This window comes from Cebus imitator, unplaced genomic scaffold (genome assembly GCF_001604975.1).
Source record: "Cebus imitator isolate Cc_AM_T3 unplaced genomic scaffold, Cebus_imitator-1.0 Scaffold21, whole genome shotgun sequence".
Taxonomy (NCBI): Eukaryota; Metazoa; Chordata; class Mammalia; order Primates; family Cebidae; genus Cebus; species Cebus imitator.
The window spans coordinates 330,106-345,622 of record NW_016107336.1 but is presented as its reverse complement, the minus strand read 5'-3'; the positions used below and the strand labels follow the sequence as shown (position 1 = coordinate 345,622).

Below are 15,517 nucleotides of genomic sequence, written 5' to 3'. Positions count from 1 at the left end.
TTTTTGGAGACAGAGTTTCACTCTTGTTGCCCAGGCTGGAATGCAGTGGTGTGACCTCAGCTCACCACAACCTCTGCCTCCTAGGTTCAAGTGATTCTCTTGCCTCACCCTCCCAAGTAGCTGGGATTACAGGCGCCCGCCACCACGTCTGGCTAATTTTTTTGTATTTTTAGTAGAGATGGAGTTTCTCCATGTTGGCCAGGCTGGTCTTGAACTCCTGACTTCAGGTGAGCCACCTGCCTCAGCCTCCCAAAGTGTTGGGATTACAGGCATGAGCCACTGGGCCCAGCCCCATAAGTGATTTTTTTGTTAGATGGATACATTACATAGCAGTGAATTCTGATATTGTAGTGCTCCCATTCCCGAGTAGTGTACATTGTACCTAAAGTGTATTTTTTTATCTGTCCCCTCCCCACCCTCCCCCTTAGTCCCCAAAATCCATTATATCATTTTTACACTTTTGCATCTTCATAGCTTAGCTCCCAATTATGAGTGAACACATGATGCTTGCTTTTCCACTTCTGTGTTGCTTCATTTAGAATCATGGCCTCCAGCTCCATCCAAGTTGCAGAGTATTCTATGATACCCTGCTGCTTTGTGACATTAGAAAACCTGGTTCAGGGGCTCAGGACAGATCTGAGCTACAGCCATAGACAGGGAGTTATCTGAAGATCCTTTAGGACCTGTGGAGAGTGAGCCAGGGAGCGTTTTCTGCATCAAACTTGTCCTTTGGATTAACAGGTTAAGTAGCCACATCAATGGAACACCCTCAAACCTGTGTTGCTGTAGGGGACAACACACTGTGTCATAGGCATCACTCGTAGAGACCCAAGAGCCCTCCAGGGTGTTCTGCCCAAAGGCAGGGGGAGGCAGAAGGATGTCAGATAACCTGATTGATGGCAGCTTCAGGATGAGGCCCCATGAAGGCACTGGGAGGGCAGGTCCCAGGGGACATCCAGCTCTCTGGGAGGGCAATGCATGGTGGGGAGGGATCGCAGGGAGGGATGGCAGATTTGTGGTGACCTGAAGGAGAGGAATCTAAACTATTCAGAGACAGGCCTCAGCAGGACTTGCTTTAAAGCTAACTCTTCCCTAACAACTGAGTTGAATGTTTTAAAAATTCCAGTATTTCCAAATCATGGACAGCTGATACTCCAAAGGACATCAGGAACATCTACTTCAATGTCTCTGTTTCCAGAAGAGCAAATTGAGGCCCAGATAAACATGCAATAGACACACCAGGCTGCCCATTCCTGCGGAGAATGTGTAGCTACAACTTTTGTTTCCTTGGGAAAGGGCTCCCTTCATAAAGGATTATGGCCAGTTTCCTTCCCTCTTGCCAGGCAGTCTGCTAGGAGCTTCATCAAAACTTTTTCTTTCTAGTTGTTTCAATGCCCTAAAACTTACAATCAAGTTCTCAGATTAATTTATCAAAAGTCAGAGAGCTCTGGAAGGGAGGCAAGGACAGAATGAAGGAGAAACTGTTGGATTTTTGAAATATGAAAACCTGTTTGTAAATTACTTGCCCCTTCTGTCATAGCCACCGCTGCTCCAGGGGCCCTCTGCTGCACAGGCGAGAGCTCTGGGCACAGACACTCCGATGCAAATGCTGCCAGACCTGAGCATCCAGTGGGCTTCACTGCTGCTTCCCAGCAAAGAAATGAGCATTTCATGGAGGGCGCTCAGAGAGCTCAGGCAAAGGAGAGGTGGCTCCCTTTGGGGATTCTTCTCCCAGCCCTTGCGACTCAGAAGTGGGATTCCTGGACCAGCAGCATCAGCAGGTACTGACAGCTTGTTAGAAATGCAGACTCCTGGGCCCCGTCCAGACCCGAGTCAGCACCGGCATGTTAACAAGACCCCAGGGGATTCCCAGACAAGGTGCAGTTTGAGCAGCAGGGTGCGAGGTTGCCGTTTCCCACAACAGCCTTTTTTTTAATTTAGGTTCTGGGGTACATGTGCAGGTCATGCAGGTTTGTTGCATAGGTACATACATAACCAGGTGGTTTGCTGCCTCTTCCCCCTTTGACTATATCCAGCATTTCTCCCCAAGTTATCCCTCCCCTAGTCCCCCCGCAATTACCCCCAGTGTGTGATGCTTCTTTCCCTGAGTCCACGTGTTCTCATTGTTCAACACCTGCCTGAGATAACACGTGGTGTTTGGTTTTCTGTTCTTGTGTCAATTTACTGAGAATGATGGTTTTCAGATTCATCCAAGTCCCTACAAAGAACACAAACTCATCGTTTTTTATGGTTGCATAGTATTCCATGATGTATATGTACCACATTTTCTTTGTCCAGTCTATCATCGATGGGCATTTGGATTGGTTCCAGGTCTTTGCTATTGTACACAGGGCTGCTGTGAACATAGTGTGCATGTGTCTTTATAGTAGAACGATTTATAGTTCTTTGGGTATATACCCAGTAATAGGATTGCTGGGTCAAATGGAATTTCTATTTCTAGATCCTTCAGAAATCGCCACACTGTCTTCCACAATGGTTGAACTAATTTATACTCCCACCAACAGTGTAAGAGTGTTCCTATTTCTCCATATCCTCTCCAGCATCTGTTGTCTCCAGATTTTAATGATCGCCATTCCACCTGGTGTGAGATGGTATCTCAATGTAGTTTTGATTTGCATTTCTCTAATGACCAGTGATGAGCATTTTTTCATGTTTGTTGACCCTCATATATGTCTTGTTTTGAAAAGTGTCCATATCCTTTGCCCGTTTTTGAATGGGGTTTTTTTCTTGTAAATCTGTTTTAGTTCTCTGTGGATTCTGGATATTAGCCCTTTGTCAGATGGGTAGACTGCAAAAATTTTTTCCCATTCTATTGATTGCTGATTTGCTCTAATGATGGTTTCTTTTGCTGTACAGAGCTCTGGAGTTATAATTAGGTCCCATTTGTCTATGTTGGCTTTTGTTGCCATTGCTTTTGGTGTTATAGTCATGAAGTCCTTGCCTATGCCTATGTCCTGGATGGTTTTTGCCTGTTTTTTTCTAGTGTTTCTATGTTGTTAGGTTTTATGTTTAATCCATCTGGAGTTAATTTTACTGTAAGGTGACAGGAAAGGGTACAGTTTCTGCTTTCTGCACATTGCTAGCCAGTTTTCCCAGCACCATTTATTAAACATGGAGTCCTTTCCCCATTGCTTTTGTCAGGTTTGTCAAAGATCAGATGGTTGTAGATGTGTGGCATTGCTTCTAGGGGACTCTATTCTGTTCCATTGGTCTGTGTCTCAGCTTTGGTACCAGTACCATGCTGTTGTCATTACTGTAGCCTTGTAGTATGGTTTGAAGTCCAGCTGTGTGATGCCTCTGGCTTTGTTCTTTTTGCTTAGGATTGTCTTGGCTATGTGGGCTCTCTGGTGATTCCATATGAAGTTTAAAGTGGTTTTTTTTCCAGTTCTGTGAAGAAGGTCATTGGTAGCTTGACGGGGATAGAACTGAATCTATAAATTACTTAGGGCTGTATGGCCATTTTCACAATATTCATTCTTTGTAACCATGAGCATGGAATGTTTTTCCATCTGTTTGGGTCCTCTCTTATTTTGTTGAGCAGTGGTTTGTAGTATTCCTTGAAGAGGTCCTTTACATCCTTAGTTAGTTGTAATCCTAGGTATTTTATTCTCTTTGTAGCAATTGTGAATGGGAGTTTGCTCTTGATTTGCTGTTTGTCTGTTATTGGTATATAGGAATGCTTGTGATTTCTGCACATTGATTTTGTATCCCGAGACTTTGCTGAAGTTCCTTATCAGTTTGAGAAGATTTTGGGCTGAGATGATGGGGTCTTCTAAATATACAATCATGTCATCTTCAACTAGAGACAGTCTGACATCCTCTTTTTCTAATTGAATACCCTTTTTTTCCTTGCCTGATTGCTCTGGCTAGAGCTTCCAATACTATATTGAATAGGAGTGGTGAGAGAGGGCATCCTTGTCTAGTGCCACATTTCAAAGGGAATGCTTCCAGTTTTTGCCCATTCAGTATGATATTGGCTGTAGGTTTGTCATAAATAGCGTTTATTCTTTTATGATACATTCTGTCAGTACCTAGTTTATTGAGAGTTTTTAGGATGAAGGGCTGTTGAATTTTGTCAAAGGCCTTCTCTGCATCTATTGAGATAATCATGTGGTTTTTGTTTTCGGTTTCGTTCATGTGATGGATTACGTTTATAGACTTGCGTATGTTGAACTGGCTTTGCATCCCTGGGATGAAGCCCACTTGATTGTGATGAATAAGCTTTTTGATGTGCTGCTGCATTTGGTTTGCCAGTATTTTATTGAAGATTTTTGCGCCGATGTTCATCATGGATATTGGCCTGAAGTTTTTGAGTCTCTGCCTCGTTTTGGTAGCAGGATGATGTTGGTCTCATAAAATGAATTAGGGAGGATTCCCTCTTTTTATATTGTTTGATATGGTTTCAGAAGGAATGGAACCAGTTCCTCTTTGTATATCTGGTAGAATTTAGCTGTGAACCTGTCTGGACCTGGAGTATTTTTCAACCAGAATAGCTTTTCTGCACTGCTGGACCAAGGAGATGCTACCCAGCTACCTCACCCACCTGAAATGCAGCCCCTCTGCTTCTGCTGAAAGCTTTCAAAGTGACAAGTTAGTAACTGGAACGTTACGCAATGAAGTTCTTTGCTTTATAGATTACTCAGGCTTCTCAAGAACGGAGATCGAGGTCAGGCACTGGGGCTCATACTTATAATCTCAGCACTTTGGGAGGCCGAGGTGTGTGGATCACCTGACGTCAGGAGTTTGAGACCAGCCTGGCCAGCATAGTGAAATCCCGTTTGTACTAAAAATACAAAAAAAAAAGAAAAAAAAAAAGCCAGGTGCGATGGTGTACACTTGTAGTCCCAACTACTTGGGAGGCTGAGGCAGGAGAAGCTCTTGAACCCAGGAGGCGGTGGAGGAGATCATACCACTGCACCTCAGCCTGGGTGACAGAGTGAGACTCTGTCTCAAAAAAAAAAAAAAAAAAAAAAAAAAAAAAAAAAAAACAAAAAACGGTGATAGAATAGAGATAAGCACTCAACAAAGTTGCCTGGGGCTTTTGCTTAGGGGCAGTGACAGTCCAAAGGCCCCACAAGGCATTGCTGCTATAAGGCTATCTGATCCCTGATACTACAGAGATGACCCTGAGTGATTTCACAAGTTAATGTTCATTATTCCCAGATCGTTCAAAGGACAGTTGACATTTTAGATATTCTTATAAAAAGGTTGAGAAAGAAAGTACACAAACGTCTTCTAGAAAGTTAATGTATGTGCTACAATACTTCCTTCCCCCAATAATACCAGAGACACGCGGTTGCCCTGTGTGTCCACTCTTTCTATAGATTTTGCAGACAAGCTGACCTGTCCCATTCCCCCAACCTTCCTTTCCCAGTCCAAGCATTGGTGGTGGTTTCTGCTGCTGGTTGATAAAACACACAGAGAGTCGAGGGTTTTTGTGGGTTTTTTTTTTTTTTTTTTAGACTTTTTTTGGTTTGTTTTTAAAGAAACTGCATACATCATCAGAGACAAACAATAATTTAAATACCATGCAGTTTCTGTATGTACAAAACCTAGGCCACAGAGATCCAGTTTAATTTGTATTCTCTATTTACATTGTTTTCCTCATACAGTCGTCATCTGTTAAATTAGAACCTGGGAGATCAGGGTATTGACGGTCACCACACTCACTCCTATACAAAGACAAACTATGTACAGACACCCAGGAAGCAACTGGAAAATGCAACTGGTCTGGGGATTAACAGACAAATAGGGAGAAAAAGTCATTTAAGGTGACCTTTGCCCACCAGCTGTGCACAGGGAGAGCCTGAAATCCCATTCATCGAAGCAACACACCACGATTTTCATTCGGCAAATAAATACATGTTCAGAAGCGGGAGAAAAATAAACTCAGAGCTTTTCATCACATTTACCGTCACGTTGTTTGGTTTCTCTAATCTGACATAAAGGCTAAAGTTTTAGAAGTTCTACAGGGCTTTAAGGGCCTTTGGAGATGAATATATCAGCCATTTAAAAAAGCTAGTAGGCTGATGGCGGTCTCTTCAGTCATTGATTGGGGGCAGGGTCACGCAATGTCTAATCCACATGGAAAAAAAATGCTCAACTGGGAATTTATACACACAAAATTAACTTAGACTTGCCAACTGCAGCTCTTTCAAAAAAGAGATGCATTGGAAGTCATCTAGTATACCTTTTAATTTTTTCCCTTAATGTCAAATTGTCCTCTTGGAGAGTAACACAAATTGCTGCAGTTGTCATGACATCGTAGAAAATAAAAAAATTTGAATAGGTCTCTAGAAAGACCTTAAGGTTTTCCATAAGGAAAGAGCAGAGGGCCCATCCTGCAGGCCACAGAGGTTGCTGAGCCTGTGTAAGAGCCACTTACAATGGGCTTGAAATGGCAGGGGAGGTGCACCCCTCAGTCTGAGCAAGTGACGTCTGGAAAACAGGCCCTGCAGGAAGAGCAGTAGAAATTGAGTTCAATTTCTTCCATGCACAAAGTGGACTGCAACATGAGGGCACTTTGGGCGGAAACCCTGGGCTGCTTGCTGGCTGGCCGCAGGGAGAGCCACTTGGGCCTTATATCCCCAGGGAATCTAAAGGGCCAAGAACCAAGGCCAGCAGAGAAGCCATGGGCTGGGCCTATCATGGGAGGAGTGCAGTCAATGGAATGAGTTTCCTTAGGACTCGCTCCTGGCCATGGAGGACCGTCATGCCAGGGAGTCCAGCTGCAGTTAGAGGAAGTTCAGACTCAAAGCGTGGCCGGCAGGCACCTCTACCTGGAACACGTGCCTACCTGCCCGCCGTGGAGAAATTCAACGAAAGAGCCCTACATCTTTCGTCATACCATTTGCACATTCAAACGTCAGTAAGTCTTTCGGGAAGACTGTTTACAGTCACAATAAAATCCCAATCACATTTTCCCTGAACAATACCTCTCCCCACAGCAGGAACTATTCAGATTCAACAGTAAAAAAAAAGAAAAAAGAAAAATAAGAGATCTAGTGATGGCATCCTCCTTGGGTCAGGCAGAGGCGTGCTGGCTCCAGGCGGCAAGGCAAAGCTGCAGCTGGAGGCACTGCCCAAAGAGCTGTCTGGAACTCTTCCAGCAGCTGTCCGGCTCCTGGGTTAGTGCCTACATGGGAGCCGTTCATGCCTGCAAAAAATGCAATGGCCTCATTGACGGGTGTGCATCCTAAGAGTAACCTGCTCCCACAGGGTTTGTGGTGGGAAGACTGGTTAACTTTTTGGAAAGGCCAAGCTGGCATCTTTCTAAATCCTGGACATGTGTGGTGGAGAGCAAGCCACCACTTAGAAAGACTGGGGTAACTATGGAGTCACCCCAGAAGGCAAGAGAGCTCTGTGACTCAGGGCCTGCTCTGTTAGGAAGAAAAATGAAAGCTGCAGTGGGCCTCGTTAGGATGCTTGTTAGGGTCTAGGAGGGTCCTGGCCTCACTGCACACCCAACCCTGGATGTCCCAGTCAGAGACACACCTGCAGTCATGCTCGCTAGCATCATGAGGAGAAGGAGGAGCTCTCTGGACCAATTGGAGCAGAAAAGGGCACTGTGGGCAGGTGTGGCTGGTGTCGGCCTGATTCTGGCACATGCCCAACTCTGGGGCTCCTTCACAGAAATTCTTCAGCCCTCTCCCCACCAAAAAAAGGCCATGGAGTGGTTCTGGAGTACCAGTCCCTTGGTGGCTGGAAAGCCAGTCCTACAGGAATGGTTTCTGGCCTGCATGCACTGGTCCTATACACAGAAGCTATGAACTCCCAAGCCACATACTCACCAGCTCTGAGGCACACAAAATAAATGTCAGCCAAGCAGTTTCTGATCCCACAGGGTTCAACAGGGTCCTCCCACTCAGACTTATAAACAGCACAGGAGTACCTTAGCAATGGCTGTGTGTGTGTGTGGACCACTCATGAAATTGGACTCTGAACACAGATGGGTTGATTATTTGAATTGAGCAGATGACAACTTTCCCCATCTAAACCAGAGCTTCCTGAAAGGCAGCTCAGCTCAGGCAGAGGGGGCAGGATAGATGCTCAGTGCCAGCCTTCGTTGCCGGGAGGCAGCCAGGCTCCCCCAGAAATGGGCCCTTCCCTTTTGTTCACTGTGTGGGTGGTGGCTGGAGGGAAAACACAGGGGCAACTGAGAAGTGCTCCCTCCCTCTTGGTGTCAGCTCCAAAGGGCCCCCAAGCCAGATGTCATGTCTGGAGCCAGTACATTTGGCCAATTGTAGAAGTCCAACCAGATCATTAGCTTTGCACAGTACTCCCCGCCCCCCGCCATAAAACAAACCCACACTTTCAGCTTTCTTTGGACTCGGGTGACAGACACTTGTAAGGAAGAGGTTTGCTGGAGACTTCATGAAGGCAGTGCCTGTTGGGCCTGGTTGGAGAGGACAAGAACTGTTCCACCTGCCGGAAAGTCTTCAGTCAGGGCCCTGCCAATGCCCTTGGCACTGCTGGGGTTTGGGATGCATTTTGGTGTCAGAAGTGGGACCAGCAGCTCGGACCCCCGAGCCATCACTTTCATGTTTTCACACATAAAATCCTGATTGTGTTTCCTTGATTTTTCTTCTTCTTTTTTAAAAAAGGCAGTTCAGAAGATTTACATCGTAATGGGGAAGTGAATAAATACCAGCACTTACGGTTCTTATAAATTTATGTTTTGAAGACAGCATAGCACTCAAGAGGAATTTGACTGTTAAGGTCGGTGAAACCTAAGGAAACAAATAATTAAATCAAGACCAAGGGGCTGCCAAAGGTGTGGGATTCAACAGTCCAATCTCCATCCTCAGGGAGGTTCTTGACTGAGAGGGAGGTACAAGCTTCCCACCATCATCCCACAGGAGTGCCACTGAACATGCACCTGGTTTTGAAATAGCTTCATCTGGGGCAGCCCTGGCAGCCTTCAGCCCCTCTCATCAGCCTGGATCCAGCAGCAAGGTGCAGAACCCAATCCGTGTCCTTGAGTCTCTAGACTAAATACTCGCTACACCTTATTTTTCTAAATGTTCCCCTCAAAAGAAAGAATTAAGTCAATGGCTCTGTTGCTAACTAGCCATGTGACTTTCTATAAACCTCTTAATTACTCTGTGCCTCAGCCTCCCCAAATATTATCATCATTCTGGACTGTCAGGGAATAACAGAAGCGGTCCACTTTGGAAGTCCCACGTGGACTTCATGTTTTGTTCAGGTTTCTGCTGCCTGTTTGCAAATTGGCAACAATCTTTTCTCGACCTAAGTTTTCGTGAAAACCCACCTTGGGGTCGTTGGTAGTCTGGTGCTTATCAGACCTTTAGTTTAAATGAGTGAAACTCAGACTTTGGAGAAAGCTGCTTTTAGTTTGGGCCATCTGTGTTCCTCTTCCTCGTTTCAGTAACCTCAAGTGGAACTGCATGCCTACTTTCCTGTTCTCTTCCCTGTCACGGCACCCACCAACCCACTTGTGACCCACAAGTGGGAGAGCTTCATTTGAAGATAGATATTACAATTTGACGGGAAAAAAAGGAAAAAGAAAACCCTCAGTACTAACCTTGTTAAGTGTCTACTCAACTCATGAACTTCCATCTCAGTGCTTTTGAATTCATTGAGCTCCTTTCGGATGGCAGCCTGGAATCAAGAGAGGCCCATCAGTGTGCGTGGGAGAGAGACAGAAAGGAACTCCCCTTTCATTTCATTCCTAACAGCATAATTTTCTTCTTGCACAAAGACAAACAAGTTTAAGATGAATTCCTTAATGGGAGGAAGAAAAATCACCTGAGATGTCCTTTAGAACAAAGATTCCCCTCCTCCCCTAAATCTAAATTGGAAATGATGACAGACTATTGCCCAAGTGTATTTTTCTTCCTCTTTTCACAGAGCTGTGGCATTGAGGGATCAACGGTGGTGTACACCTACCCCACACTCCTGGGGGCCCAAGAACACAGTAAAAGTAAAACTTCTTATCTTCTCTAAATAAACAAAGGTCAGCAAAGGCACAGTGATGCCTCGAGGTGGAGACTTCCAGAAGGTGTAGATCAAATTCTCCAACCAAATTAGGGGTACAGGTGACGGCCAGTTCCCTACTAACCCTTTGCTTTTGTTCTTTTACAACTTCTCTGACTCTTCACTGATGTATTTCACCATGGGAGATATTTTTTCAATAACCTTGCATGTTCAGAGATGATCCTGAATCACCCCATCCTTACAATACTGTCCAGGGTGGCAGGGCCTGGAATCAGTCAGCAAAGAGAGGTCACGAGGGAGCAGGGGAGGAGGAGGGGCTGATAGAGAAGGCAGCTAAGGCTGCAGACAACCTCACTCCTTCCGCGGGGGTAGAAATTGCAAACACGTGCCTCCTTGCATAGCTCTGTCTATGGCTGATCCTTGCTTTGATGGGAATATCAAGGCCTCAGGAGTTTGAGGATAGAAAAGTCTTCATGTAGGATCAGAATGGCCTTCCCCAGGAAAAGAAGGCTCACTTAGGTTTAAGTGCCTGGGTAGCTGCTTTGGGTGCTGGGGTGACGGTGGCAGGGGGAGCACCCCATGCTTTCTGTCTTCTGTCCCCAACAGCCATTGAGAAACTGGATATGTTTTCCGCCCAAGAGCTACTCAGAATTCTACGAGGCTGCAAGTAGAGATGGCTGTGGTTTCCTTGCACACTTGTTAATACCCTTATCCTTGCAAGCATACCATAGTGAGAGTGTGGTCTGGAGAGGACAAGAGTGAAAGCCCTTTCCTCTGTTCATATTTAGAAGACACACTCCCGGGGAGCTGGGTTTGTCTGTCTGGGACATGGCAGTGCCAGTTCTTGGGTTGCTCCCACAAATTCCCTTGCAGGGAAGCTGTGAATGCTGTGTTTACAGAGGAGGGCATGGTCTTCCACACATCATGTCTATGGGTTGACCCACCTGAGATCGTCTCTGGGAGAAAGCTATCTGCTTCTGGCCACTTCATTCCCACCCAGTCCCATCAGAGTGCAGCAATGTGCCTGCGTACATGTTTCTTACAATTCTTGGACCAAGGGTTGGTGATAATGCAGCCAGCCTGGGCTGTAGATGACTTGCTGCTGTATGGTACAAGAAAACTCCTGGTCCCTGAAATGGACAGAGTGAAGGCCGGACTGTTGAGCAGAAGGCCCCGACACACTCCACAGTTTCTATTGTCACCTACACATTGGGTAGAATCATTATTCCAGACTACATTTTTTTTACAGAGTCTCGTTCTTGTCGCCCAGGCTGGAGTGCAATGGTGTGATCTCGGATCACTGCAACCTCGACCTCCCAGGTTCAAGCAATTCTGCTGCCTCAACCTCCCAAGTAACTGGGATTACAGGCCTGCACCACCACGCCTGGCTAATTTTGTATTTTTAGTAGAGATGGGGTTTCACTGTGTTGGTCAGGCTGATCTCTTAAGTCCTGACGTCAAGTGATCCACCCACCTTGGCCTCCCAAAATGCTATTATAGGTGTGAGCCACTGCGCCTGGCCCAGGCTACATTTTTAAAAAGGCACTTAACCCTCCAGTTCCTCATGGCGACTAGAGTAGAATCAAGAGGATTACCCAACAGAGCTTTATTCTGATACCTCATGTAGCAGACAGAGAAAATGATTTCTCATTGGCATCACTGCTTTTCTTAAATAACAAACTCAACCTCAGATTATTCTTGTTTTCTAAATTGGCAGTTAAGGGCAGTGAGATATGTTTTGTGACATCTTTTTTTTTTTTTTTTTGAGATTGACTCTCACACTGTCACCCGGGCTGGAGTACAGTAGCATGATCTTGGCTCACTACAACCTCCGTCTCCTGGGTTTAAGCGATTCTCCTGCCTCAGCCTCCTGAGTAGCTCAGATTACAGGTGTCTTCCACCATGCTTCGCTATTTTTTTTTTTTTTAGTAGAGATGGGGTTTCACCATGTTGGTCAGGCTATTCTCAAACTCCTGACCTCATGATCAGCCTGCCTCGGCCTCCCAAACTGCTGGGATTACAGGCGTGTGCCACTGTGCCTGGCCTGTCATGTCTTTTTGATTTGTGCAGTATTGCTCTCCTGAGGTTATGCGGCCACTTTATCTTTTGGTTTGGTGCATCCCCTGTTGGGTGCTGGCAGCACTGTCCCCTATACGGAAGGTCTGTGATGAGCCTGAAGGTCGTGCCTTCACCTGTCTATGCCTATCCAGTGCTATTCTCTTTCTCGGGCACAGCCTCCTAGGCTGCTGCTGCTCCTCCTGTAAAGCGGGCACAGTATTATGTGGCTTGTGTCTTATCCAATTCAGTGGCCTCTCCACAGATTGTGGCCGCTGGGGAAAGGTACTGGGGTCCCAGCACTCTGTATGGGACAGCAGCTGAGGCCTGACTGCAGGTCTCCATGTAGGGTCCCCAGTGGTGAGCCCAGTGAGACATCCAGCAGATGGCCCTGCCTCCCACTCTCCAGCACTCCCCTTGGCTTACTTTGTCGGCAGCAGTGAGGCGGGTCCACGGCTTATCTGCCCTGCGGTCATAGTCCTGAGCGTCAGCCACCTCCACATAGTCACTGAAGCGGATGAGGATCTTCCTTTCCCGAAGCTCTTCCACTGTGGGCCTTTGACTGAGCTGCAGGGAGGGAGAGAGATAGACCCAGTTAGCCAGAGGGGTCGACCATGGCACTTGGTCTTGTCTGTGAACTTGCACGTGTGGAAAATAAGGCAAGGCAATAGATGGGACACACAGTGAGTGAGGGGTGGGGGTGGGTGGTGGGTGGGGGGGACCCAAGTCTCCTGACTTGGAACTGGGACCTTTCTAGATCCTAAGAGAGAGCTTTGTTATCCCTTACATACCCTCTAGGCCAAGCTCTAATTTTTTTAAAAACTAAAAAAAAAAAAAAATCCTTTTATTATGTAAATTTTCAATAGAAGGAAGGAGGCTAATATAATGAATTTGGTGTATTATCACCAACTTCAACAATTGCCAACTCTTGACTACATCCACGTGTGGATTTCTTTGAAACAAGTCACAGGCATTATATCATTTTATCTGTGTATATTTCAGTACAGAATATCTGAAGATTAGGACTTTAAAGCATATTCACAATACTGTTTATACACCTATAAGAATCGATAATAAACAGTCTCTGCCTTCATAACATTGCTGAGTCCCGGTCTTTACCATAAGCTTGTCTTTCTGTTTGGCTGTGGGCACCTGTTGTGGATTTTTTATCTGTCCTACTCCCACCAGGTGACAGGGACATTCTACAACGATTCTTATTTTGGATTTGTGAGTCCACATCTGTGTGTCACATTGAGTGCTTTCTGCAAGATGGGTTTGCACTTGTGTTTTAGATACAAAAATGTACGTGCAAATGGTATGCAAACTCTGGGGTATGCAGGGATGGGAATCTGCCGGCTGAAGAGGTCAGCTCAAATGTTACTGACAGCCCTCTGCAAGAAGTTCAAGGGGAAGGTCACTCAACAAAGGTGGAGCTGAGTAAGTACAGAAAAAGGCACATTTATGGACCAGCCCTTCGGATGGTCCATGATGAAGGGCTGCAGGAATGAGGGATGAAACAAGTAAAAGCAAGATGGATAATGTATTTAATGTATTTTGCCGTCTCCTGATATTATCCATGAACACCCTTCCAATACTTCAGTAACATAAGGCTGACATTTCTATTATCTCTTCCTGTCACCAGGTTTATTTCTCCTGGAGCAACACAGTTGCTCTCTTTAGGATGCTGCCAATTGATGTTCCACCAATGTTATTTAAAAGCCATTTTCCCTCCGAGCCCTAGACTATGTGTAATTCTATTACTAGAAGATACGATCTGATAGAATCTTGCAACTCAGGCCCACAGAACAAACACAATGGAGTCCAAACCACCCTGGCAGTTCCGACTCTGCATCAGGCAGCTGCCAGACACCCTTGTCTGATGTGAGAATGTTCCAACTTGCTCCCATGCTGGCAGACGATACCAGAGTGGCAGGTACTATCACACCTGGACAGGGCCAAGGCAGGCCTGCAGCTCCCTCTCACCCAAGGGCAGGAAGCTCTGGAGATCAGGGTTTCAGCAGGCTCTGGCTACCCCTTGCCTGAACTGCATGTAGCCCTCCCTTGGCTTTCTTGGGCAGGACAACATTCTGACACCAGTGCGGGCCTGTTGCGGGAACCGATAGGCTTCCCAGGCTGCTAGGGCTGTGGTCACCGTAAACAAAAATAGCGGTCATCCCGACTCCAAAATGTGTTCTCCGCAATGTGAGTGCAGGGAGATTTTGTGCTATAATTAAAATACATAAAAACATGCAACGTTTGCCATATTTACTCTGGATAAACAGACTCCTATTCTGCATCCCGTCTGTGCTCCTCAGGACTTGTTGAGTTTACCCCAAGCAAAAAGTAGTATTTTCTTTTTTTCATTTTTCTTTTTTTTAGATGGAGTCTCACTCTGTTGCCCAGGCTGGAGTTCAGTTGTGCAATGATCTTGGCTTACTGCAACTTCCATCTCTTGGGTTCAAGTAATTCTCCTGCCTCAGCCTCCTGAGTAGCTGGGATTACACGTGTGCGCCACCTTACCCAGCTAAATTTTGTATTTTTAGTAGAGGTGGAGTTTCGCCATATTGCCCAGGCTGGTCTTGAACTCCTGATCTCAAGTGATCCACCATTCCTGGCCTCCCAAAGTGCTGGGATTACAGGCATAAGCCACTGTGCCCAGCCCAAGGTGTTATTTTCTAAGTGCCCCATGGTGTAAGAAAAGTTGTTAAGCCCTCACTTTCAAATTTCTCTTCCTGGAAATTGTGACCTGGGTTTTGCTAATATCCTATCTATGACAGAGTCTAGATGAACTGCAAAGTAAGCATAAACACTGCAGGTCAGTGATTGTTTATTGTGCCTGAACATTGTGGGGCCTTAGATACCGCCTTTCCAATTGAAGACCGCACTGTGACCAAGTGCTCAGAGGGAATGAGTGAGGATCAGCTGGCTGCTGCCCCTGACAGTTGTACTTGGTGCACAGACCCCAGCACTAACTAACGGCCACCAGGATGCTCCTCTGTGTGCGTGGGCTCATGCCGCTGGCCACAAAGGGCTTAGAAGATGCACCTTTGGCCTGGTGCTGGCTGTAGTCCTTGGGGCATCTGGCACCCGAGGCCCTTCCTTGAATGCTGCAAAAATAGTCTGCAGCCAAAGTCAGGTTTTCTGGGAATAATGGGCTGGTAGAAGGAGTAGGGGGCAGTGAGTGGTAGCATTTGTATTGTGTATTGCAGCAATAATATGTGCAACCAATTAAAACAAAAGGGGGGGGGAAGAGTAACTTCATTAAGGCCCAAATTCTATTTTCTTTACTCTGTCACCCACGCTGGAGTGCAGTGACATGATCACAGCTCACTGCAATCTCCACCTCCGGGGTTCAAGTGATTCTCCTGTCTCAGCCTGCCGAGTAGCTGGAACTATAGGTGTGCACCACCACGCCTAGCTAATTTTTGTGTTTTTTAGTAGAGACGGGTTTTCACCATGTTGGAGAGGCTGGTCTCGAACTCCT

General features: G+C 46.1%; 1 protein-coding gene across 7 annotated transcripts in view; it reads right to left on the bottom strand.

The window, feature by feature from the left end:
• Window positions 1-5,463: 5,463 nt before the first annotated feature.
• PHACTR1 (phosphatase and actin regulator 1) overlaps window positions 5,464-15,517 on the bottom strand; it is a 335,834-nt gene continuing 325,780 nt past the window's right edge. For all 7 annotated transcript variants that reach the window (XM_017521490.2, XM_037735987.1, XM_017521492.2 and 4 more), the window contains 3 exons: window positions 12,460-12,600; window positions 9,566-9,642; window positions 5,464-8,750 (listed from right to left, as the gene is read on the bottom strand). In XM_017521490.2, coding sequence (XP_017376979.1) covers window positions 8,735-8,750; window positions 9,566-9,642; window positions 12,460-12,600 — 234 coding nt within the window. In that variant the 3' untranslated portion in view covers window positions 5,464-8,734. The remainder of the gene's footprint in view (window positions 8,751-9,565; window positions 9,643-12,459; window positions 12,601-15,517) is intronic.